This window comes from Periplaneta americana, chromosome 14 (assembly GCF_040183065.1).
Source record: "Periplaneta americana isolate PAMFEO1 chromosome 14, P.americana_PAMFEO1_priV1, whole genome shotgun sequence".
Classification (NCBI taxonomy): Eukaryota; Metazoa; Arthropoda; class Insecta; order Blattodea; family Blattidae; genus Periplaneta; species Periplaneta americana.
In genome coordinates this window covers 57309983-57337633 of record NC_091130.1, presented here as the reverse complement: position 1 = coordinate 57337633, position 27651 = coordinate 57309983, and the positions used below count along the sequence as shown (strand labels likewise).

The 27651-nt window shown below is 34.1% G+C and overlaps 2 protein-coding genes across 2 annotated transcripts in view; one reads left to right on the top strand and one right to left on the bottom strand.

Annotated features, from left to right (window-relative positions):
* Window positions 1–27651, bottom strand: part of l(3)72Dn (UTP4 small subunit processome component l(3)72Dn) — a 66626-nt gene that overhangs the window by 36004 nt on the left and 2971 nt on the right. The window lies entirely within an intron of this gene.
* Window positions 4766–27497, top strand: LOC138713328 (thioredoxin domain-containing protein 3 homolog). Its single transcript, XM_069845333.1, has 10 exons — window positions 4766–4836; window positions 4921–5029; window positions 7130–7233; window positions 7519–7590; window positions 8958–9074; window positions 9791–9887; window positions 14660–14865; window positions 18311–18591; window positions 23548–23862; window positions 26496–27497. The coding sequence occupies exons 1-10, from the start codon at window positions 4819–4821 to the stop codon at window positions 26908–26910; spliced, it is 1734 nt and encodes a 577-aa protein (XP_069701434.1). The 5' UTR covers window positions 4766–4818; the 3' UTR covers window positions 26911–27497.

Sequence of the window (27651 nt, the reverse complement as noted above, 5' to 3'; positions counted from 1 at the left end):
AGTCTCCTCGCGACGAACTTCTAGCAGTCATTCGATGTTGTCTCTTCGTGTCTCCTTGTCTCTCCTCGCAACCGTCGTGCCGCGCCTGATTCTGTGTGCATCGCATCATAAGAAATCAATAGGAGACAAGTACCACGACACAAAATGTCGCGTCGCGTCTGATTCTGTGTGCACCCGGCCTAAGAGTAAACGGTTAGATAACTGATTGTTTCCTCTTAAATTTAACTCTTATGTGCATACTTCACAAAGCAAATCACCGACTTGCTCTAATGTCCTTGATTTTATTGCGTTATTAAAAACATACGCAACAGTTCAACAGTACGTAGTTACTTAATGTATGATAATAAAATTATACTATGGATTCAGATTCTGGTTGGGACAAGTTACCAGGTTGAGGTTTTTTCCGGGGTTTTCCTCAACCCATTAAGAGTAAATGCTGGGTAACTTTTGATGCTGGACCCCGGACTTATTTTGCTGGCATTATCACTTTCATCTCACTCAGACGCTAAATAACCATCGTACTTGATAAAGTGTCGTACAATAAACCAATTAAAAATTAAATTATATATACATTATATATTTATACACATATCTGTATGTGTGTGTGCCAACTAAGATAAATTTTCAAATCGTTTGAATTTAACACATGAAAGTTTTTTCTATAACAAATCTTACGTAATAAATTATAATTGTAGAACCTATTAATGATTTATAAATGATGACCTGAATTTAGGTACCGGTAGGTATATTAAATGTAATTGTAGCTCAATTTATTACGCACATTTTGTATGGCATAAAAGATGTTACCTGGTACCCAAAAGTTAGGAAAATTTGACCACAGAAAATGTAGTGACTCCAATCCCTAGTTTTCACCATTTCCTTCATTGTAGTTACTTTCGGTATCTATATCAACACCAGCGTTTTTTTCCACGATTCTTTGCATACCTGAAAATCTTCAATAAAATTGTGACTGTGTTGAACACCTGTGGTTCTGCCTGGATCTCCTCAATTGTGTCAAAACTATTCTCTTTCAGCTGGAATTCCATGTCGGGTAATAATAAAGAAAATGCTCATTTTACTTTTCATCAGAGTTACTGTACCTCTCTATTTGGGTTTATTTTTGGAAATGACAGATTTACGCCCAAATATTTTATTATACTCGACCAGAATCAAAGAATAATGAAATTACATGCCAGATAGCTCTCAGTCATATTAAGCTCTATATCACTATTGGAAATATTGAGAAACCCCACATGTCCACTTTTTTTACGAAATTGAGTTAGTTGCCATTCTGTATTATACATACAAAGACTCTTCATTCTGAAGAGACACCGTATTTTTCATAAAACTCTATGCCAGAATTCAGTTCAATTTATTTCCAATATGAAGAGAAACCACACATGTACAGGACTGGTGGAGTTTCTCAATATTTTAGATTCTTAGATTGGCAACACATGCAAGAGCAAAAGTACACATAATGAAATATACTTTTGTATTATCAGAACGTTCATCGATTCCTCAGATCCCTAAAAGCCATACCCTATAAAGGAAGTTTGCCAATCAACAAGAAAAAGATGGATGATCTGAAAAAGTTCCACAGATTCCTTCCAGAAAACGAAGAGGTGCAGGAATTTTATTCTGAAGTTTACAGTTTGACTACACATGAAAATGATTGAATATTATACGAGTATGATATTGATGATCTGTGAAGGATTTGAAATGGCACCCATTTGTTCTGAATAAAAATTAATTAATATTGTATTATATTAAAGATTGTGACGGTTTTGAAATAAGTGACCATTTTTTCCAGAATAAGAATGTAATTTTAATGCTCTATTCTGAAACTTGTCCCGCGCCGTGGTGTCGCGGTCTAAGGCATCCTGCCTAGGACTCGAATTATGGAATGCGCGCTGGTTCGAGTCCCCATGGGAGAAGAAATTTTCTCATGAAATTTCGGCCAGTGTATGGGACCGGTGCCCACCCAGCATTGTGATGCACTTGGGGAGCTATGATAGGTAGCGAAATCTGGTTGCCAATGCCAGCTATAACGGCTGGGGGGATCATCGTGCTAACCACACGATACTTCCATTCTGGTTGGATGATCGTCCACCTCTGTTTCGGCATGTGGGCGTGAGGCCAGCAGCCGGCTGGTCGGTCTAGGCCCTTCACGGGCTGTAGCACAACAGATTATTATTATTATTATTATTATTATTATTAGTCTATTATTACTATTATTATTCTGAAACTTAAAGTTTGACTACACATGAAAATGAATTAATATTATATTGTATTGATGATCTGTAAAGAATTTGCAATTCTAAGTAACAATTTGTTTTGAATAAAAATTTAATTTTATTGTTCTATTCTGAAGTTTACAATATGACTAAATATGAAAATTATATATTGATGATCTGTGAAAGTTTTGCAATAAGTAACCATTCGTTGTGAATAAAGATGTAATATTTTATTGTATTCTGCTTATTATATGCGGTATGTTCAAAATAATCAGAAACAACACATGTCCAAGGGCTTTTATATATTTTTCCTCGGAAAATAGAAGTTGCATAGGGATGAAATCTATTGAAAATCTTACACTTATTGTACTTAACCACATATATATTTTTTTACGGGTTCAAAGTATTAAGTAAGAGTAGCTGTGTGGTTTTTTTGTCTTTGCCGAAAATTTTACTTTTCACTGATTAAATTTCCAACTTCCTAGGCTATGGACAATGAAGAACAAGACTTCGAAACTAGTCAGCTAAGGTAAATCCTAAATATTAACACAGTAAAGAAGTTGGAAATTTAATCATTGCTATATAAGTGTATACACAAAAATGAAGATTTGATTTTTATGGACATGTGGGATTTCTCAATATTCCCATTCTTTAAAAACAGATCTAATAGACTTAATAAATATGGAGTTATTAAAGTTAGGAATTTAATTGCTGAAACTATTTTTATAAAGTAAAGTGTACAAGAAAATAACAACAGTACTGTATATCTCCACAAAATAATGAGATTTGTTTTTTTTTTTAATAAGCTATTTAATAACGCTGTACCATTTGCGTAGTTCAGTGTTCGTCAGCATTTGCTGAAATGGGTAATGGGTAAGCAGTGTATCTGAATATGTACTGTCGTGCAGATGGGATAGGGAGAAAGTATGCCTGCTAGCAGCCATGGATGCACGATAGTGCAGTCTCTTATCTGCGAGTAACAGATGCTAGCCTGTGCTGTGACCGCTGGTATAGTTGATGAAATCTGTTTTACAGTTGAGGAAACTTTCGGAAAACCCCCCCTGCAAATAATCAGTCCAAAGGGATTTAAACCCATGCTCCAGTGGTCTCAGAGTATAAGAACAGCTTGCCACTTCTAGAAATCGCCAGTGGCTGAATGAATGGGATTTATATGAAATAGGCCTATTATTAATATAAAATTGATGATAGAGACTGGATTAATCTTGCACAGGATAGGGACCGCTGGCGGGCTTATGTGAGGGCGGCAATGAACCTTCGGGTTCCTTAAAAGCCATTTGTAAGTAAGTAAATTAATATAAAATTAAAATATGACATTTTGTTCTATAATCTTGCTTTCAAGCTCATCCGTGCAAAACAGCTCTTGAACTGAGTTTGGACTTCTGCCTATTTAATTTCTGAAAGTATTTTCTTTTTTTGAGTCGGTTTTAGCTGCCTTCTGAGAATTCTCTAGGCTACTGAGTAGCTAATCTGCAATCATCTTGCAACATTTTTTGCATTGTATGACCCATATTCAGAGTGTTCGCAAACTTTCTGGACTTCTTGTAAAATCATCGCAATATTTACAGTCTTATGAGGATTTTGGTTCATCAGAACCAAATGCCAAGGAATCGTTACCAGTACCTTCAAATTTTTCAACAAGCCTCAAGAACGAAAACAGAGTATGAAGTCTACACATCAAATCGTTTAGAGTTTTAAATCTCCTTCGTTTATTGGAAGATTCATTGCAATCATATCTCTGAATAAGATCTGAATTTGCGTCTGTAGAAACAAAACCATTATTTTGTAAAAATAAATTGGCTGAAAAAAAAAAGAACAAAATAAAGTACACAGAGCTAGCTTTGATTTATTACATTTCGAAGTAATCTTAATGAAATTGGAAACAAGTAGGGTACTGTAACAAACTTCGTTCTTTTGTGAGTGGAACAGTGTTTTTATTTTTGTGCAGATCTTATTTTAATGAAGTTTTGGTTATTTCAAAAGTATCCTCACTTTTGGATAATCCTATATCACGTAATCAATCAAAAATGCCAAGGTCAGAAGGTAATAACACAGTATCGTAAGTCTGTCAACACTGCTCGTTGCCAATAGCAACCATACAACAGTAACAGTGTGTTCTTTCACACACAACTAGGTTTTTACATCTGCATAAATTATGGAGTAATAAACCACCATCAAATTAAATTTACCTATGTAAAAGTCTACCTTATATACTTGCCTTCGCTTTAGGTAAGCTACACAGATTTAATATAGCTGTAGTTAATGAATAAACATGCAAAGAATATCATCTCCATTCCTACATTGCATGTTGCCTATCATAACACGCATCTAGCCCATTCATTCCTACAGTGCATGTCATAAGTATAATGGTACAAGCTGTCACTTTCTTCGAGGTGTATCATTATTCTTCTCTTCCATATCATTAGCTAATTTTCTGCAGTATTCGATCGGCAGAGACTGGTATATAAAAGCCACATGAACTTGTAGTTTGAACTAGTTTGGAAAGTTACAAAAGTGTGTTAGCATTTTCTTTAGGTCAAAAGTGTTTTGTGTCATTCTTAGGATTATGGCTAAAAGGGGAATGGTATGGAAATAAAATAATATTAATCATTTATGAATAAAATAAAGAATTAAAATATGTTAATATTATGATGTATGTCATACACAGGCTAGAGGTCGAAAGATGGCAGGAAAGAAGGGTCAAGTTGTCCAACTTCAATCGGAGATAAATACAGAAGAAGACTGGCAGAGTCTGCTAGCAAAAGAGGGTCTTATAGGTAGGCCCTATACTATGCTAAGTTTGAAGCCTTATACGAAATGTCATTAATGTCACTTGATTAACAGGTGTTTACAAGAATGTAAGATTTATATAAAATGTTTCTAATTACCAGTTGTTTCCCAGAAAATTCAGTCTGATACTTTAACAGGACTGGCCTTCCTATGAATGAAAATATGAGTGTTTCATATAAATAATAATCACTCTCTTTCTTAACGCTGTGTATACTACTAATATTCATAGATTATGGGATATCGTTGGCTTAGAGTGTAAACCTGCTAACTAACAAAAAGGTACAGGGGAAACAAAAAACTGATTAAAAATTAACCTTCAAACTTTAGGACCAAATCCAAAGTAATTACAGGTAGTACATATTTTGAGTCAGTTCATTAATAGATAAAAAATAAATGTTACAATATAATGTATTTTTATTTATATTCATTTTTGTAATTTAGCAAGTTTTTGCAGCTAGGAATTTTTTTAAGTACCGGTATGGAGTTAGCAGGTTTTTCAAGAAAATTAAGGAAATTAATGACAACTGTTGTTTTATTTACCACAGTATTTCTATTATTTAAAACGAATGATTTAACATATTATAAGCTATAAAAATAAATAATTTACACACATCTAACCTATCTTTGACATTCTTTCAGTCTTTCTTAAAAAAAAAAAAAGCTTCTATTCCGGACATACTTAATAAAACTGACAGGAAAATACAACGGCAAATAAACATTCTATTTCATTGTTATCAAACACTCTTTCTTAAAAATTAACTGAAAATGTTCTTCTTTCCAATTCTAATTCTCAAAATATTCAAAATGAAAAATATTACATAAAAGTAAGAAAGTCAAACTAAAACATATTTTCTACTGAATAATAGGTAAGTTATCTAATTCCTTAACTCTAAATTCTTTTCAGTCTTCATTTAGTTCAATCATGAGGTAATATTAGTCATAATACTAGAGGTAATCTTTTGGTAAAATATTCTTTAAATATTGCAAGTCTTCAAATTTTCTTACACTGATCTCCTTTCTGTTTTGGTGAAGATTTTGTACGTCTGTTTGATGTCGATTTTCTTTGCGGTATTAGGGGGCCTATATATTTTTCAATCATATGGGAAACTCAATTTGAATAATATGTTATCATTTGAAGTGTAGCTAAGAGCTCTTATGTCAGTAACCTTAGGATCACCTCTATCACGACCAGGACAAGTGCTCTTATAAAATTTAACCTCATCGAATTTTTGTAAGAATTCATGACTTACAGTAAGTATGTCACGTCATATGGACGGGGCTTTTTTTTTTTTTTTGGCTGAACTGCAGATTTCTATGTAATCTGCTGGTACACTGATGTTTTTGTTTTTAAGAGCCCGTTCAAATGTGGAATGGATGCAGTCTGCTTCCATTTGGGTGTGTTCAACCTAAAAGAACTTTTGTTCTATGACGATGTTGCCTTTCTAAAGATGGTTACAACTGTTTGAAGAAATGTAGAACAATAGAAAACCCATTTTCGTATCGCAGAAAACGTAAATCAAATAAACTAATAAAATTAGTAATAAAATATTTAGCGGCAAACATCATGAAAAATATTTGCTATGTACCGAAATGCACCGAAAAAACTACTAATCTCAGTACCTAGAAGATTAAAAAATTGAAATCTAAAACGAAATGAATTTCTAATACTTTGACACTAAAGAGTAATTGAACAATCATAATTATACACCCTCTGCAATATTTCAGTTATTAAAAGCTTGAATAACAGCAATAAACATCCAGAACTACACGAGGATATGCGCAAAGATCGAACACACAATCCACACTAACATTTGCTATGGAATTTGTAGCAAGCTTTCAACGAAGTGGATTTGGCTGTTTTACTCATCACGCGTTTATGTACACTTATGAGTTGAATTGTGCATAGCTATTTTTCCTACACGATTTGTCGTCTTGTTCCCTTTCGAATGGTACTAAAATGTCATTTTAGACAAAAAAAATGGATTTAGCAGGTTTACACTCTAAGCTGACGATTTAATACTGTGCTTGAAACATTTTCATAATGGAAAAATTAATATTTGAAAACAACTTTATTTCATATTTTCCAGTGGTAGATGTGTATTCGGAATGGTGTGGACCATGTTTAGGAATGGTAGGAACATTGAAGAAAATTAAACTGGAGGTTGGAGGAGACTTCTTAACTTTTGCCATAGTAAGTAGGTACCAGTAAGCTTATTTTTTTTAAGTAATAGTTTGAGCACATAAAACATCAACAAAAATAGCAATGCAAATATAATAATATTCTTTTGGAGTTCCTTTTTTAAGACGCAAAGTTCACTTTTCCAAGTGCAGGGCTAGAATTGTTTTTAGGGCCTTTTTAATTACCGGTACTGGTTTCTTGCAACTGTTTTCAATATTTCACTAAAGCTGTAGCAATAACGATTCATATGCATTTATGTTTTAATTAATTATTGTGGTGTCTGTGGTTTTTACATAGGCAAAGTCAGATGGCATAGAAGCTCTAGCAAGATTTCGAAATCGAAGTGAACCAACATGGATGTTTATTGCGGTATGGTCATATTTACCCATGAACCCACCAAATTCCAGAGTTGAGCTAAATGTTGCTACAGAATTATTTTGGTATACACTTTTTGTTTATGCACCATAACTGTAAGTGCCAATAGCGTGGCACTGGAATGTTATGGCAACTTTCTTTCACACTTGCACAGGATAGAATAGGAAACCCAAGCTGGAGTCATTTTAGAATCACATTTTCTTTGTAAATATTAAGGGCTTAAGTACAGCTTACATCAGTAAAATTTTTGGAAATATTCAACATTTTTTCCTCCATTACTGTATCTTGTACAATAATGAAAATTGGTATGTGTAAAACACTGTCCTTCTACTATATGAAAAATATATTTTTACGATTTAAAAAAATTATTTAACTTATATTTTTTTTTTTTTCAAAATTCAAAATGTTGGCAGTTCACTGTGCAGTGATGAAGCATTTCCCTCATAACTCAAAAACTTGTTAAATTTTTCATGTTCTCTCTCTCTTTTATTTTATTGTTGAAAATCATGTTTACAATATCATGCTCTTTCAACTACATTTCTTAATAAATAATATATATTTTTTTTATTTTGTGTAATAAAAAATACTGATATTTGACTATTTTTTAAAATGAATTTATTTTTTATCAGACAAGCTATCAAAGATAAAGAAGTGATCTTGCATCATATTGTAGATATGACGTGCATAAATACACACAAAAAATTTCATCACAGAATGTTGGATAGTTTTTTTAGTTATGCGGGAAATGCTTCATCACTGCACAGTGAACTGAATTTTGGGGGGGGGGGGGGAATTGTAAATAATTTTTTAAATCGTAAAAATATTTTTTTCATATAGCAGAAGGACAGTGTTTTACATACTAATTTTCATTATTGTACAAGTGCAGTAATGGAGGGAAAAAATGTTGAATATTTCCAACATTTTACTGCTGTAAGCTGTAACCTAACCCCTTAAAAGAGACACAAAACTTAATGTCTTGCAATGGCAAATCGATTATCACTTAGTTTATTTCTGTTTCAATACATTAATTAAAAACTTGTATTTAGTGGGGAGTAGAGAATCTAATGAAATTAGTCAAATACAGAGTGTCTTTTTTATAACCTCACTGCTAAGCAACACTTGCTGCCCACAGCTGCTTAATGAGTTTCCCTTGTGTACCTCGCACTGTATACACTGGATAAAATCAAGACCTGAAATGGCTACAGGATAACATTAAACAGTCCTGATGGAAGGAACTTAAGTTTCCTGGTGGGTCTGGCAGTGAGTACAAGCAAGAGTTTTTGTGGTGTCGTGCATTTAATACAACTTATATAGAGGAAGAATTAATATGAAATCAAAACATTACGTGATTATATTTGCAGGGTGGGCAACTGGTGAATCTCATGTTCGGAGCAGATGCACCGAGGCTCATGAACCTCATTATAAAAGAAATATCTAATGAGAAGGAGGTATTAGCTGGAACAACTACACGTAAAGGTGTAAGTAATGCTACATTTATAGATTTTATCTAGCATGGTGAACTGCCATAGAAGAAAAATGTTAAATGTTCCAAATGAACGAAATAACATAAATACATTAATTTGAAATTTTAATAATGATTTGTTAAATTGTTTTATAAACAACTTTTTTTTTAACTTTCTGTGTTAATTGAAACTATTATGGATTTTACCTTAGTTAATGATTACTTTCGGCTTAATTCCTGCCATTTTCAGATATTTAGTGAGGTCTTGATTTTGTTTCTGATTTCTTCTTGTTGATGCATTGGTTGATTGGTAGTGTTGTGTCAAAAAGGGGTGTGCATTCTGAAATTTAGTTGAGTGTTGAGGATGTGTTGTACGTATGTTTTTTATATATATTTCGTATTGTTGTATTGTTCTAATGTACTTAGTTTCTGGCTTTTCGGTTCAAAGTGTAGGATTTCCATGTCTATTTCCATGTTGCTCTAGTTGTGGTTGGTGTTGGTGATACATTCTGCATGAGCATAAGTATTGAATGATTTAGTTAGTCATTTTAGTAATAATTTCGATAAAGAATGACCACAGCTTCCTCACTTTGAAGTATAAAGATAAAATTATTTGTAACTCATTCATATGTTCATTTGTTCTTGTAGTTATTTATCTTTACTGTTGTAGCATTATTCAGCGCAAAAAAACTTGTAATAAAGTGTTGCTAATTCTTCTGAATATTGAATTAGATGGCGTTTGATGAGTTAACTCCTGAAGAGAAAGAACGCCAAGCACAGAAAGAGAAAATAATGATGGCTGCCAGAGCAGAGGAAGAAGCAATTTTAGGTAATAATATAGATTCCTAATTTAAGCTCGGGCAAAGAAAGTAAACAATTCAACTTCTAAAATATAATTATGTTTCAATTGTAACATATTTTCTTATACATAAGATCGTAAGAGTAATTCTCATAAAAAATAATAATAATCACCATCACTACCCAATAAATTATTTCAAAGATTCGAATTTGTCACAAATTCATACTACAATAAAATTCGGAGAAACATTAATTTCAATTAATCAATCTTCTTAATGTATCCAGCTGTTTGCTGACAACGTAAAGTCCACTATAGTCCACTGTAGTCGATTCAGTTGATGTTTTTCACGAGAAATGAGGGGTATTTTCATCGGTGTTCATTACAAATGCCTGTTGCTAGTAGCCAGAGTTGGGGTGTAGAAAAAAACATTACTTTATATGAAGTAAATAATCTTACCAACACATATTCTATAGTGAACCATAGTTACTATGCTTGCTATTTAGATCATAAGATTTCCTGTTCAAGCCCAGAGAAGAATTATAAAATACAGTGCTTAGTATAACTTCAAGTACAATGAGTCTCTAAGGTCATGTAGTGACTAGCGAATGCGCACTGTCTCAACTGAAGCAGGCATTTTCCCAGGGAAATTGGTCCCATAATTATGGCAAAAGACAAACAGACTTACCTCATTTATTTATTTCACCATCATAGACAGATTGGAGAAACCAATTACAATGAGTATCTAAGGTCACACAGTGGCTAGCGAATGTGCATTGCCTCAACCAAAGCAGGCACTCTCCCAGAATAAATTGCTCCCATAACCACGGCAAGAAACAAACAGACTTACCTCATTTATTTCACCATCATAGACAAACAGGAGAAACCAATTACAATGAGTATCTAAGGTCACACAGTGACTAACGAATGTGCACTGCCTCAACCAAAGCAGGCACTCTCCCAGGGTAAATCGGTCCCATAACCACGGCAAGAAACAAACAGACTTACCTCAGGGTCATTCCACGTCAAATCGCACAAAATTATACAAATTTTGACCTTCATATTTCTGATTGCGTTTATATTTTTTTTACCAACTCTATGGGTCTCATAAACCAACAAGTGTATTTTTATTTCCTCCTAAGTCCATATGTTTTTAAAATAATACATGTTAAAATTCGTTAAAAATGTCGCACAATGCAACATTTAAAGCGTCATATTTCTGACGATATTGATGTTAAATTTTTTTTTAAAAATGCATTTAAAAGCTTAAAGTACTGTCTTTTATTAAATATTTACTAACTAATTTTAATATAATTATTTCAAATATTTTTTTATAATTCAATTTTTAAAACATATACATCAATGTGAAATAGCCCTATTAAAAATCTAAAAAAATGCCTACTAGGTGCACTGAAGTATTCTTAATAATTCCAGAAAAAATCAGAATGGGATCTCCAATAGTTTAATGGAAATTTAATTACTTATGACAGAATGTGTAGCGGTCGGCGCAGCAGCAGTGGACGGGAAGCGTTAAAGCGCGCTGAGGTTTATCGGCACTGGATAATTGACTGAACGTTGCAACATTACACCCAGTACGGATCAAGTTATTCGAGGAAACACTGCTAATTTACTTATTATGATATCTTCAAATAATTGTACATTATGCTTTTCAAATGTTTCTTTTCATTCACATTTTAAATTTTCATTCACCTACCTTCTTTCTTGAAAGAAAATTGTTTTACTAAATCTTCAGTTTTTGACAACGGAATGAAAGAATATAATTTTAATGTACCAGTTATTGGTTTTAGATTATGGTATCTGGCCTGCAAATTTTCAGTGTGGTTTTTGTGCTTACTGAATGGACAAAATATAAATTACACGTTAGAAATGTTTTTTGTGACTAATCAAACAGTTTTTTTGTGTTGTTATAGGATCTTGTATAGGCTAACTCTCGTGGCAAGTCTTTTAACAGTATCTCCAATGCCAACACATGGACCTTTACCATGCGACATTGCAAAGAAGTGTCATTCAGCACTAATTCCATAATCGTCTTCATGTAAGCAATTATTTTTAATTTTTTTTTTTTTTTTATTGTGAACTTGATCCATTGGAAAAGTAGATGATTTTTTTCATATCGTTGAATTCTTGCTTTAAGAAATTGATTGCTTCGGATTGAAAAAAGTGAAAGGGATCGGTCGGTGTCATGTTTCATGGTTTCTGAGATGACATTACTTTTGTAACGAATTTCTGTATCTCCTTTGAAATATACTACGAAAGGATTTATTTCTTTATTTATTTATTTAAATATACAGAATAAAGAATATAATTACAAATAAGAGAAATAGAAATAAAATAATACAATCAATATAAAAAAAGGAGATGCAGTAGTATTAACAAAATTTGAGACCGAATGAGCAGCGCTCGTGTTCGGTCACAGTTCAGATATAATATTAATAGGCCTATAAGAGAATATAAAATAAAATAAAGTAGGAAGTAAAATTAAAATTGTACTGTATTGTGGCTTGGCATATATTCCAATGCACACCTTGTATACAATCTTGTATTACAAATGAATAATTTTCAGAAAAGTCTGCAATAACTATGTAATTTTCAGGTTGTACTTTCTTTGCATTTCGTCAAAAATAAAATATGGCTGACTTTTGAATGGATGATGATGCATCTTCTACATGAAAAACTTAACATGCTAGGGAGCCTTTTACTTTTGAACATTTTAACGTGGGTATCGTTTTGTTGTATCTTTCTTTTCTTGATAGGGGATTCTATTGACATCAAACTCTTGTTTAATTCCTCAATATTACTGATTTCTAGCACTGTATCCATAGAACTGCTACAAGAAATACTGGGATAATCACTTTCTCTGTCTGCACTTTCATTTGATTCATGTTTATTAATATCACAAGAACTACCAGCTTCACATATAATTTCACCTGACCTATGCGGAAATTGATTGATTTTTACGGAACAAATCACATATTTGCACACTCAAAGACTCCTTTAAATTGAGCTTTATCAATAAGTCGCGACTTACGCGTCTTAGTGTACTTTTCTTTTTAAAAGCGTGATTAGGAAGGTAAATGGATTTAAACACTTGTTATATATTACGCGATCTTTACCATCACTCATGTTGTATAGAAGTCACGTCACTGCGCGAAATTCAAACCCAAACTGATTATTTTTCTCTCATGCCATCTGTTTACTGCCATAAAGTTTACTGCATTACCCAGTCTTGCTATCATCAAACGCTTGGCTATATTACAGTATAAACTGTGAAGGGTTCCCCCTGAGCTGACAATAATAAAATAATTTTAAATAAGATATTTACTGTTCCTTAAGGTATTAATCATTTGATGATTAGTATGGTGACATCAGATGCAACGGGATATTTCCACGGGCAGCCTTCTAGCCTATGGCTGCAAGCAGTTCATTAGCTGGGCATCGCGAGCGCGTGCATGCCTCAGGAAAATAAATTGTAACAAATGTATGGGTGCCGATCCCATATTTATAAAAGCAGTAATTTACAGATAATACATCAGCAAACAAGTCTATATTTTTTTTCAGATTTTTAACTTGACTATTTAATATAGTAATTTTGCTTTAAAAAAAATTATTAAAAAAATAGGCCAAATTTTAAATTTATTTGTGATAGGCCTAAAGTAATAAAAAGTGTTGTATTTCGTCTTTCAAATGCGCCAAACCGCAAATCTCAATTATATGTAGACACAAAGTTCCAAGCGAGTTTATGTAACAGTGCGCGCATAATTTGCATAACTTCAAATATTCATAACTACACAAATAATTAATAATTGTGAAAATAAAAAAATACGGGTCTCCTTATTTGATGTCTGGAATTCATGAAAAAAAATTCGACCATTTCTGAGAAGGTCGTGTTTTATTGCTGTGCGATTTGACGTGGAATGACTCCTCATTTATTTATTTCACCATCATAGACAGACTGGAGAAACCAATTACAATGAGCCTCTAAGGTCACACAGTGACTAACGAATGTGCACTGCCTCAACCAAAGCAGGCGCTCACCCAGGTTAAATAATAACCACAGCAAGAAACAAACAGACTTACCTCATTTAATTATTTCACCATCATAGACAGACTGGAGAAACCAATTACAATGAGCCTCTAAGGTCACACAGTGACTATCAAGGGCCTTGGATGTCTGAGGTCCTCACTTGAGTTCCAGTAGTTTTGGTGTTTCTTAAGAGCCCAGCCCTTGATAACCTGCTTTACTGGTCTTAGAGATAGTCCCAACACAGGCTCAGGTCCTATGAATGGAATCTCAGTTTCCTCTTTGGCAGCCTCCTCTGCTCTCTCATTACCCTGAATCCCTGAATTTCCCAGCACCCATTGTAGTTGAACTGTGTTATGTTCAGCAGTATCATGAGGGACAGAAATACTTACAGAAATTAATGACTACATAGGGGCCATATGTTATGTAGTATTCCAAATTTGTGTTCACAAATGTATAAATATTGATTTGTAATAGTACATATATGAAAAATTAAAAAAAAAATATATATATATATATCAGTGGCGTATACTGGTTAAAGGGTTTGGGCTACCGCTGACCCTATTATTACACAAAATATATCTAACAATTACTTTAATTTTAATTACTATGGTAAAACTAATAATACAAAATTATTACATTATGTTATATTATAAACTTTTTCTTTTGTAATTTCCTTGGGCTACCGCCGGTAGCCCCGGCAGCCCGCAAAATACGTCCCTGAGATATATATATATATATATTACAAATTATCTTGTTTCAGCCCATGAGAGATTAATTGCACATCGCAAGGAAATCCGAAACTTAATGAAGTATATAGAGAGCTATACTGTAATTCTGCTTATGCCATACTTGTATGAAGGTGAGGTTCCAGAAGCATGGGAAGAACTGATAGAGGAGTTGGGACCAATGGGATATTCTGTGCATGATGAGGAAAGATTTCAATTAGAAAAGGATCTTGCTTTCGAGGTAAGGAGTAGTACCATAAAGTGAATTAGTTAACGGAGAATTAACAAACTTTTCCAAATCGTTGATTACTGTTGCTTAGTCAGCAAACTATGACAAGAAGTTTCAATACCCTATCCTGAATAATTTTAAAAGAGCTTGTTGTTGTTGTTGCTGTTATTATTACTATTATTATTATACTTACAACTTACTTACAAATGGCTTTTACGGAACCCGCAGGTTCATTGCTGCCCTCACATAAACCTGCCATCAGTCCCTATCCTCAGCAAGATTAATCCAGTCTTTACCGTCATATCCCATCTCTCTCAAATTCATTTTAATATTATCCTCCCATCTATGTCTTTGCCTCCCCAAAGGTCTTTTCCCCTCAGGTCTTCCAACTAACCCTCTATATGCATTTCTGCATGCCCTACCCGTCTCAAACGTCTGGATTTAATGTTCCTAATTATGTAGGTAGAGAATACAATGCATGCAGTTCTGTATTGTGTAATTTTCTCCATTCTCCTGTAACTTCATCCTACTTAGCCCCAAATATTTTCCAAGTTTCACAACCATACAGAATAACTGTTAATAAATTCTAACTTTCAGCTTTTTCGAGAGCAAACTGGATGATAAAAGCTTCTCAACCGAATAATAACAGACATTTCCCATATTTATTTTGTGTTTAATTTTCTCTCGAGTGTTATTTATATTTGTTACCATTTCTCCAAGGTATTTGAATTTTTCCATCTCTTCAAAGAATAAATTTCCAATTTTTATATTCCCATTTCGTACTATGTTCTGGTCATGAGACATAATCATACACTTTGTTTTTCGGGGTTTGCTTCCAAACCCATCTCCCTACTTGCTTCAAGTAAAATTCCCGTCTTTTCCTGAAGTTGGGACCCATTCTAAACTACTCTTTGGTAACTCATTTGCGTCCATTCTTTTCACATGTCCAAACATTACAATTATTGCTTATTTTCCACAAACTGTATAATAGTTTTAAAGTTAATCTTTTTTTATCATATAATTTTTAATTCTATCTCATTTTTAGAGTATCGTAATGACCTTAGAAAATAATTTTCTGTTGACTACAATTTTGATTTTAATTTTTTATCCATATTCCATATTTCTGCACCATAAGTTATTGAACTTCTCATTGCAGATTGATTTATAAATATGGATTTTCTTTCTTTTAATATTTATCCCACAAAATTTCATACAGCATTGCTCTTGCACATTGATCCTTAATTATTCTCTTTGTTATTTGTGAATCATTGTTTTCTTTATGTAATTTCAATTCCCAAATATATAGAGTGATTTACGAGGAGTTGCCACCACTTAGACAGCTTATTTCCAAAGACATTCTGAGCAAAAAATGTCATATGAATATGGGTCCTATTTTCAATATTTTCAGAGTTACACTAATTTGAAGTGGATTGTAAAATATTTTTTTAAAGGGTAAAAGAATATCACAAACAGATAATGAACTATGTAGAAGTATATTTTATTTAATTGGTTAGTATTCTGAAGCTCAAAATTTGTTGTGAATTCCTTAATTGCTTTGTACAGATTTTTTTTTTTTTTTTTTTTTTCAATTTTAAACTACAAAATTACATTATTCTTACGCACTTATCATAACAATTGTTACAAATCACACCACCTCTAGCGACTTAATTTTTTACAGTTCAATTTTGCATCCTAATATACGATCTCAAAGAGTTTACAAGAGTGGCGTGATCTGTAACAACTGTTGTGATAAGTGCATAAGAATAATGTAATTTTGTAGTTCAAAATTCGGGGGGAGGGGGGGGGGGAATCTGTACGAAGCAACTAACAATTCACAACAAATTTTTAGCTTCAGAATATGGTATTAGCCTATTAAACAAATTATACTTCTGAATAGTTCATCACCTATTTGTAATACAGTAGAGCATCGATTATCTGAAACAATTGGGGACAAGGGGTGTTCGAATAACTGATTTTTTGGATAACCGATCATTTACGAAAAAAAATTGTACCGGTGTCATAGGAGCAGTATAAAACAAAGAAACACTGATATTAAACACAAAACTGTACATACAGTATATATTTTGTACAAATAACACAGAAACTGACTAGCCTAGTTTGACAAGTTCAAAATGGCCATTAAAGTAGGCCTATAGTTTAGGAAAGCAGTCCAAAATTTTCTTTGCTTCAAAGCTGAGACTCATTTTTTTGCAGCCAAATCTCGCAAACAGTGCTAGCGGAACTTCTATGTGGTGCGCGCGCAAATTTGAATTTGTCGACTGGGATGCTTTCAGTTAACCAATGTTTCGGTTGATTGGTATTCGGATAATTGATGCTCTGCTGTATTCTTTTACCCTTTAAAATAAAGATGAAAGCTATTTTACAAACAATTTGAAATTTGTGTAACTCTGAAAATATTGAGAGTAGAACCCATGTTTATATGGAATTTTTTGCTCAAAATATCTTCTGTAAATGGTGGTAATGCCTCCTGAATTACCCTGTATAATGTTATCATAAATATCAATATACCTTTTGGCAAATTCTAATAGCTTTGGCCACTCTCCCGAATTACTATACAGGGTCCTCTAAAATTCCCCTTACAAACTTCTAGGACTTGTTAAGGGAACTGAGTAGATAATATTTTGAATTGGAACCCATGTCCGGAAACGTACCGTTTCCGTGCTACAAACGTTTGAAAACATGTTTTTAACGCGACCACTTTTACAAGTAATTTATTTTATTATGAGGCGTGACCCAGTACATCACTTGTTTTACAATTCAACTCATTAATAACCAAAGAAACAAAATGGAAACCGAATCATTTGTCACAAACACTTTTGTTTACAGTTCAACTTAAACTGTTTTTGTCCTTTTCAAATGATGGTTAACGGTTAACACTGAAAGACACGTGAATGACGCTCGAACTAGCTCCGAGAGGTAGGATAAACGTCAATTGACATCACATGATCTGACGTAAGCATCCCTCATCATGTAACAGTTCAGGCGGACGAATCGCGAAGCTATTACTTGTTGAGACATGTGACGTACGTTCAGGCAGTGCTTGCTTTCAAACGACTGTAGCACAGAAACAGTACGTTTCCGGACATGGATTCCAATTCAAAATATTATCTACTCAGTCCCCTTAACAAGTCCTAGAAGTTTAAGAGGGGAATTTTAGAGCACCCTGTAGAGCACCTACTGGGAACTTTGAGCATTATGCATGTTTCATTAGACAGGCCACTATTCTATGACAAAAACTGTGAAATATAGAAACAGATGCAAGGGTTGTCTCACTAGCCAGCATTCAAGAGACAATTTGCCCTAAAACTTAGAAGAAGGGCATTAGCGAACATGAGTTGCTAATCTCGCAATCATACAAATTAATGTTATCTTTATTTTAATACCCTGATATGTATAGAGTATGAAAGAAAAAAAAAATTGTGCCCTCTTTGCACAGTTAATTTACAGCAGCATGCAAGATGTTTCAGAAGAATTTGCAAAGGAGCTGGAGGCTGGAAACACTATTGCAAAACTGATGCTTTACACGCCACCTGAAGCGGAAGAAACTCTAGAACTTGAAGAACAGCCACTTGCTGAAGAGGAGGAGCTGGGAGGAGGAGAAGATGCAGGACCCATCACTGCAGCTGAAACTGATGCTATTTTTGGTGTCGTTAAAGCCATTTATGGATGCAGTCCTCCGGAAATAGAAGGGCAACAGCTGGACATAAATCCAGATAGGTAATACTGTATAGGCCATTCGCTATCTCGTGAAACCTTTCTGCGAGTCAGGAAAAGAAGAAAGTGGACTGGGAAGCTTCCCTCTCTCTCCCTCCCTATGCTCCTACTTGTACCCAGCGAGCTTGCTTACCCCTACCATAAGCTTCTTACTATATGCTATGGCGCACACAAGCATTGGATAAATCGCAATATAGCGAACGCCAGTGGGGGAAGTTATCCCCACCCACATGAAATGTGCATTCGACACAACACTCGCCTATCACGTAGCGTGTCTGATGAGCTAGTTGGGGAAAAGTGGAAGGGGTCGTGAGCGGAGCTTCTACGTTCGCTATATTGCGATTTGCCCCAAGCATTTTACGAGATAACAAAATATCTATAATTGGTTTTTATTTTGTAGTCTAAGCAAGATTGGTTTTCACTCCTTATAAGGGAAATGTCAATGAGCTCATATCGAAACCTACTCTAAAATTTTGCTGACAGAATTTACACCTTATAGAAAGCCCATACACCAAAAAAATTAGCTATGAGTTTAAACTGCAAGTTCCTGATATCGAGATAGCAATCCTTGTTAAACACTAGAGGAAAAGCAGGGGGTTTTATCACTGGATTTGTGCATCCCTGTACGGCTGTTTTAGTATCACAGTACGCCCTGCCTCTTCTCATTACAGCTGATGAGGGATGCCCAACTGCTGCTTGTTTAGTCAACTGTCTGAAGACAGGTCTGAACCTCACAAGTAATACCAACAAGGCACCACTCATGAGGCAAATAACCCAAGAGGATGGGATAGTATGGTCAGTTCTTTTCCTCTTCCATTGCATACATTGCCGACTAGCTACATATTACACTAAATTGTTGCTCTATGAGATGACATTGCAACTTCGATCTCAGGACATTACAGTTGTAACTCGCAGCTGATTTCCGGTGTGTAGCATTCTTACAAGACATTCCTTGTGTTAGCGAAATTTCAAGGAAGTTTTCAATATGAACTCATTGACAATTCCCTTGTTAACAATCATCAATGATACAGTTAACTTACTGTAGGTTTAGCAATTCTCAAATGTATGCAAGGGCAGCAGCAGAAGTGGAGAAGGATTCAGAGGTCTAGTGCCCACCCAAAATTAACTCATGCTTACCCTTCTGCCCCTCTTAAATGCCACTCTACAGAAATATTGAAAGCACAAATAAAGCTTATTTCATAGCACATTTAACCCAATCACTTAACAGCCTCTTATTTCTGTACATAAACTTGTGTTTTTAATGTAAATTCTTTATTAAATTTCATCACTTCATTTATTTTTATTTATGTGTACTCTCTCAAGAGTACAAACAGGAATATACAGGAGAAATTTCACTATTACTAGATACTTTAATGCAAAAAATCAAACATGGCGCTCCAGTGGTGACAGGACAAGAAAATTTCACGATTTCTGATGTATTCATTGTTTAATTATTTGCAATAACTGTGATATCCAACATTCAGTCATGAGAAAACTACGAGTTTCAATGATATTAGTGTGTGCAATGAATCTTTACTACCATAAAATTGCAGAACTCTATGTACAAAACTCCAAACTGTCAAAGAAATTGGGGTCTAACATAATACGAAAACTCTACTACATGACACGTACCTTACTGGAAACTACTAAACTAGAAAATTATATTAAATGGGGTTACTTTGAAACTGCGGCAGCTAGGATAGTAACCCCCATAGCAGATTAAGCGTCTACCTGCAATTCAGTACACGAAGAAAACAATATAATTTACTGGAAGACATCAAAAACTTGTACATGCCACACTTAAAAGCACAAAGATCAATGGTAAATCCCTACTTATGCTCTTCTTGCACATGTTTCCATCATACTAGCAAGAAAAGTTCATAATTCCTACAAGCTCCCTTAAATATTTAAAACCAGATTATAAAATAAATTTAGTTCAAAACATACACAAGAAAGGTCAAAATCAGGTAGAAACAAAGGTTGCACCTCTCGAAACAATAAACACTACGCATCTGAATGGCTCCACATTTATACATGGGTCATTCAATAATTAGTGGCAACAATGTTTGTATGTGGCACTATCAGTGGTAAATGAAGCAAGCTGATAACAATGAGGAAGAAGAGCAACTGATGTATGTTATGTGAGTTAGATGACAATAATCTCATTTATAAGATATTTGTAGTGAGTTTAATGTAGACTGTTATCTGTAGCACTCTAAAATGCTTAGCAAGTATGAACAAATATGCTTCATTTAAATTCAGATTGCAAGAGGCAAGAATGCTTGACAATGCCATAAAGCATTATTTGGAGCTTGTGGTAGAGAGACTTCACCATATCGTACCGTGGCTAGGTGCGCGCATGCATTTCGCAACGAGAGGGAAGATGTTCATTAAAAACGTGGAGCTGGCAGACAATAATCGGCAAGTGAAAGCTGTAAGAGCGCTGCTGGAAGAACACCGCTGTTGGTTATGATTTTGACGGAATCATTCTCACTCATTCAGTTCCTGTCGCACATCATGTGAATGGTGCATAATAGCCTACAGTTACTTTCTGGAACACTATTTACAACCAGCAGTGGTGTGCTGTAAACGTCCAAATCCTAGTGTGCTACATGATGGTGTTCACTCTCACATAGTTGCCCTTGTGGTTAATTTACTTCGCAGATTTAATTTAATTTAATTTAATTTATTTATTTAATACTTTACACTTGAGCTACATTAGGCATTGCGGCCCAAAAGAGCAGAAGCTCGTGCTCGGAACTGGTAAGTTCTGGAGCATCCTCCATACTCTCGAGATACGAGTCTTGTGATTTTGACTTTTTCCAGAAAATGGAATTACTACTTAGAGGAGTTCGCTTTAGAACCAGACAGGCAATTATAGCAGCAGTAGAGCAGTCTGTTCCAAGATTAGTATAACAAGATGCTGTGAATGACATCTGTCGTCTCCCAGAGGTGTGAAGGCGAGTTCTTCGTGTTGGAGGAGATTACTTCTGAGCACTGCAACAACGTGATTGACCCAAAAATGTTTTCTTTGTTGTTAATTGAAATGTTGCCACTAATTATTGAATGACCCATGTATAGATGGCTTGCTTATAGAGAGAAATGGCAAAGCTGGAGCAGGAATTTACCTACTCTGTTTCTATTTTATATCTTGTTAGGAGCAAACGCATCCACTTTGATGGTGAAGTTGAAGCTTTAAACATTGCCCTTAAATAATTATTTCACAGAATAATACTTTTCAAGAAAGCTGTTATACTAAGTGATTTTACTGCACTCATTCAGTTAATAGCAAAGCTAGATGTCTTCTTCAATGAATGAATTAAATAAGTACATACTAAAATCATCATATTTACAACATTCTTTTTTTCGAATGAATATTAACACAGCTACCAAAACGTATATCATTTATGACTCACGTTTGATAAAACGTATACAATTTATGACTCATGTTTGATAAAACGTATATCATTTAACTCACGTTTGATAAACTAGGGATGAAGGTTACAGGATGAGTAATATCCTAGATCATATATACCCAGATAGGTCGGCCTTATAGGCTTTGAGGTTAACAACTTTTGTCAGGTTTACTACGCTGCCATCTCGTGTTCGTTTACGGCGGATGGGTGGCGATCCTGGCGGTTGTTCTCTTCGAAGTGCTGCCGATTTTAACATAGCGATGAGTTATCTGTTATATATATGATCTAGGGTAATACACGTGCAGCTGTCGAGGATGTAAAAAAAAAAAAAAATACACGTAGACAATGTAGACTATATAGACAAATGTTTTGTTGTTGTTTTCTAATGCCAGGCATTTGACAATAAAGTCATTTGACACTTGCACTCCAATATTTTTCAAAGAATATGGCAAGTTGTAGCCGATTTAAGTGAACACCATATTTTAACGTTTTGGTGGCTACTTCATTCACACACAACCCCCAGAATGTCTGGAGGACCACACCTGCTGTTGGTCGACGGGTCCATTGGACCTAGCTGGGAGATCTTGTTGATCACCAGCTTTCCCTCCTTAAGCCACTGGAGGACGATTTTAGTGCCATAGCAGGTCAGCACTAGGAACAGAAAAATAGAAAGAGGAGGAAGGAAAGTGAAATTAACCCCTAGGCCTCGAATGCTCTAATGCCGTCGGGGTCAAAGAAAGTAAGAGTTCAGCCAGAGGACTGGATAAGAAAGGGTAAAGAGGGAATTAGGTATTGAATAGAGGAAAATTATACCAAATTCAGTCATTAACTCATCAAGCTGACCAGTGCTAATTGATGAGTAGCCCCTCCCTTTAGTTTAGCTTGTAAAATTATGCATACTAACAGCTGCACCACGGGAAGGTAGGGATGGGACATTGGGTATTTGTAATCTATTTCTTAGTTCGTGAACTTGAGTCTGCACAATGCAAGTAAAAATAAACAACATATGAAAATGCTTATTGTTGTTGTTGTTTTCTAATGCCAGGCATTTGACAATAAAGTCATTTGACCTCTTGCACTCCAATATTTTTCAAAGATATTATCATGGCCAGCCACTGAAGCACAGATTTTGAGGTGTTCTGAATCCATTTCTTGGCTTGAGTTGCACAATGGGCAGTTAGGGGACTGATATATTCCAATTCTATGCAGGTATTTGGCCAAACAATCATGGCCTGTTGCTAATCTAAATGCAGCTACAGACGATTTGCGTGGTAAATCGGGAATTATTAATTAGGTTTAAGGAAGTAAAACCAGCTGTCAAAGCAATAATATTTGATGATGAGTTACATTAGCCTTTTCGACCCAAAAACTCCAAACATTCGCACTGCATTCAACACCGAGAAAGTCTTAACTCTTACTTGAATACAACTCTGCACATCCCTTTATAAAATATGTCTCAATTATTCTTTATGTGTGAGTGCTATTCTTGCCTCATGTAAGTAATATGATCTGTAATTGCTAATCCATACAAACTTTTCCACAGCTTGGAAGTAAAGTACAGTAAAGGGCCTGATATACCAGCATTCTGGACACCATTAACACCTACTGCAAAAGCAAATGCAATAATTAAGGTGTTCCCCAAGTTTGCCGACAAATATAAACTACCACCTCCACCTACGTTACCACCTGTAATTACAATGATATTTGAGGCCACAAAATCAGCAGATGTAAGTGAGAAAGTTGAACATTATACAGAAGAAGTTATTGCAATGGGATATTTCAGTGGAGCTGATCCTTCTACTGCTAAAAAAGTGGCTCTAACTCCAGAGCAATATGACCAACGGATCTATAAGCGAGAGTAAGTACTGTATTGTCTGCTTCTCCTCCTCCATGTTATTGTTATTATTTATTTTGTTATTTAGAATCATGCATACTTCTATTCCGAATTATCTGCTATCGTGCTTTTAATTTCTTACAACTCTTCGAAACTGGCATCAAGCACTTCTTTCTATCCCTCAACACAGAACATCTTTATACTCATCCTCCTACACTGTAAAAATACCTCGTCTCGTCTCTGGAATTAGTTACCTAATTACATCAGGGACTGCTGGACTTTATCACAATTCAAAATTAAATTGGAAAATTTTGTCTTATTTAATGCTTTTTAGGTATCGTTAGAATTGTTGACTTGTGTGTTTTTACTCTAGATTAAAATTGCAAGTATCTTGTTTATGTTGGTTAATTAGGATATAATTATTTACGATATTTAATCACTCATCTAAAGTTTGTGTGACTGCAACCTGTATATATTTTTGTGTGGCTTTACTTTGTTTATGGTGTGATTTTTCTTTTTATTTCTATTATTGTATTTGTATTTCTGGTGGTGTAGAAGAGAAGGCTAGATGGCCTTAACTACACCAGAATAAATGAACTAATAAATAAATAACTAAATAAATAATTAAATAAATAATTGATTTAATAATTAAGTGAATGAATAAATAATTAAATAAATAAATCATTAAGTAGTTAACTGATTGAATAATTAAATAAATGAATAAATAAATAAATCATTACATGATTGAATAATTAAATGAATGAATAAATAAATAAGTAACTAATAATCTTTATGTAGATTCTTCTAGCAACAGCGCATATTACTGTGGAATCCCGGCCACCAAGTCACTCAACTGAGTGCGCTCCTTGTATAATGGGAGTTGACAATATAAAAATGTAAACATACATGCCCAACTTGGAGTGAGGCCACAAAAGGAAAAACACTGGAGGAGAGGGGTTCGATAAGGTGCTGTGGATTGGACTTTGGCGTAGTTCAATGGTGAGAGCACTTGGTACGTAGAACCAAGTACCCAGGTTCAATCCCTGTAGCCGGAGCGAATTTTTTTCCTCTAATATTAATTGTTCCCAGTACAAGCTAACAAGGTCCTCAGTCTGTTGTGCAGTTGGGTTTAAGGCTGGGCAGAACAGAAGATGTTTGTCCATGATTTGGTCAGGGTTGTTGCACAAAACACATCTGTTGGAGTGATATATGCCTATCCTGTGTAGATGGTGAGCCAGGCAGTGATGTCCTGACACCAACCTAAATTATATTATTATTTTACTTATTTATAATGGCACAGTTAGGCCATAAGGCATTCTCTTATGTTCCACCAGGTCACAAAGTACACAACCAATATTTTATTGTATGATAATTACATTATTATTATTATTATTATTATTATTATTATTATTATTGTTATTCTCTTACTTATGTACCAAGAGGAAAGAGGAAATTGGGAAGACCACAAAAGCGCTGGCATGAGAGCATAACAGATCCTGTAGGGTCTAATACGTGAGGGATATGATGATTATTGTTATTCTTATCAAATATCACATGTTTTGTGTAGACATACCCTTCATGTGTATCAACTTAACAGGATCTAACTTACAGTACCTAGTACATTACGCGAGAAATGTGTCTGAACATATTATGTGAAATTTTATTAAGAGTATATCTGACTACAAACAATGAAAATGGAACTATGATTAGAACTTCATGCATATTATGTGAAATTTTATTAAGTGTATCTAATTACTAAACAGTGAAAACAGAACTATGAAGATTAGAACTTCATGCATATTATGTGAAATTTTATTAAGAGTATCTGACTACTAACAATAAAAACGGAACTATGATTAGAACTTCATGCATATTATGTGAAATTTTATTAAGAGTATCTGACTACTAACAATGAAAATGGAACTATGATTAGAATTTCATGCATATTATGTGAAATTTTATTAAGAGTATCTGACTACTAACAATGAAAACGGAACTATGATTAGAACTTCATGCATATTATGTGAAATTTTATTAAGAGTATCTGACTACTAACAATGAAAACGGAACTATGATTAGAACTTCATGCATATTATGTGAAATTTTATTAAGTTAGTGTATCTAACTACTAAACAGTGACAACGGAACTATGAAGATTAGAACTTCATGCATATTAGACTGTTACATAAGCACCCAGCTACATCAACTAATAAAAACATAGGCTGAAACTGATGTGTAAGTTAAGAAACCTAGTAACAGTAATTTTATAAAGTCAGGATTTGGAACAATGACTTACTGTCTACAATCCAGGCAAGCTGGAATTTACTCTTCAAGTCTTGCAATCACCTTTCACTGAAATACAGTTTTAAATCGCGATTTACCTTTATAAGATAAGAAGTTATCGAAAACGTTCTTCACAAATTATATTGTAAGATATGTGTAGCAAGGATAAAACCTTTCTTGACTTGAGATGCTGTGCGTATCAGATATGTGGATAAATGTTTTCTTCTAAAAATCTCACGCTGAATTTTAACGCTGTATTTTCATCAGTTATTATGATAAAATAAATACAGTAGTGATAATCAATTTAAGACAAAATATTAATATATCTACAAAGTACCAGTATGTGTAAAATATTTCTTGTTTCTTTGTTATAGTGGTGAGACAGTGGTCATTGTATTGAATCGCAAGCGCAGTGATCCTTTGCTGTCATTTTGTCAACTGGGCCCAGTCTATATAAGTGATAATACAGAAGATGGCAAGAAAGATTACGAGGCATTCTTCCCAGAAGAGGAAGAAGATATACAAGAATTTGAATCTGATGAGCCAAAAGAGCACATGAAACTTTCTGTACATGAAGAAGATGAATCAGGAGAAGGAGTTTCTGTGTATTCATATGAGAAAACGGAGAAGCATGTAGAAGAGTATGACGATATAAGTGGATTCTCAGAATTTGGAAATATACCAGCTATGGAACTACCAGAAGGAGAAAATCAACCTGAAGGCCAAGTGCTATCACCATCAGATTCTAAAGCACCACCACAAGCAGATTCTGCACCGCCGGAAAAATAAAGCTAACCAACTCTTCAACAAGTTTCCTTGCAGATATTGCAAGCACAGATCCACAGACATCTCAAAGAAAGAAGATGAATTACATTCAATTATCTAATAAAAGGGCCAAGAAGAAGGACATCTGACCTTGAAGAAATTAACACTAAATAAACCCAGTGATAATATGCAGTTCTTTTATATAAAAAAATCTACAAACTTCGTATAGAATGTAATATAAAACAAAAAATGACTACGAAAATCAATTCGAAAAAAATAAAAGAATATTGAAATTTTTTTGTAAGAAATATTCAGAATATGTATAAAGAACAAAAAAAACTGTTTTCCAAATTACTATACTGAAGTAGTTCCAAATATTTTCTAGTTACGAAATGCGTTTCTAAAAAGAAATAATATACCACATAATAATAAATAAGATACTGACGAATTATAAGAAAGGTAATCAGATTTATTAACATACATGCATGTCTTTATGATTTAAGGTTCTAAATTTAAATGGCATTACATATGTATTTTCCCAGTAACCAATGTGCCATATTTACTTGGCTATCAGAGCTAATCATCACATATAGTACCCCCTTACTTTTTGAAAGTCAAAAAAACATTCTGAATTGATAACTTTAAATTAAATAACTATACTATATGACATAAAAATACTAAAATGACACAATTTTTATTCCCTTTCGAACTAAAAATAGAGAAAAAAAGGGGCACCTTACAGTTGAGTAAATATGAAATATCTTG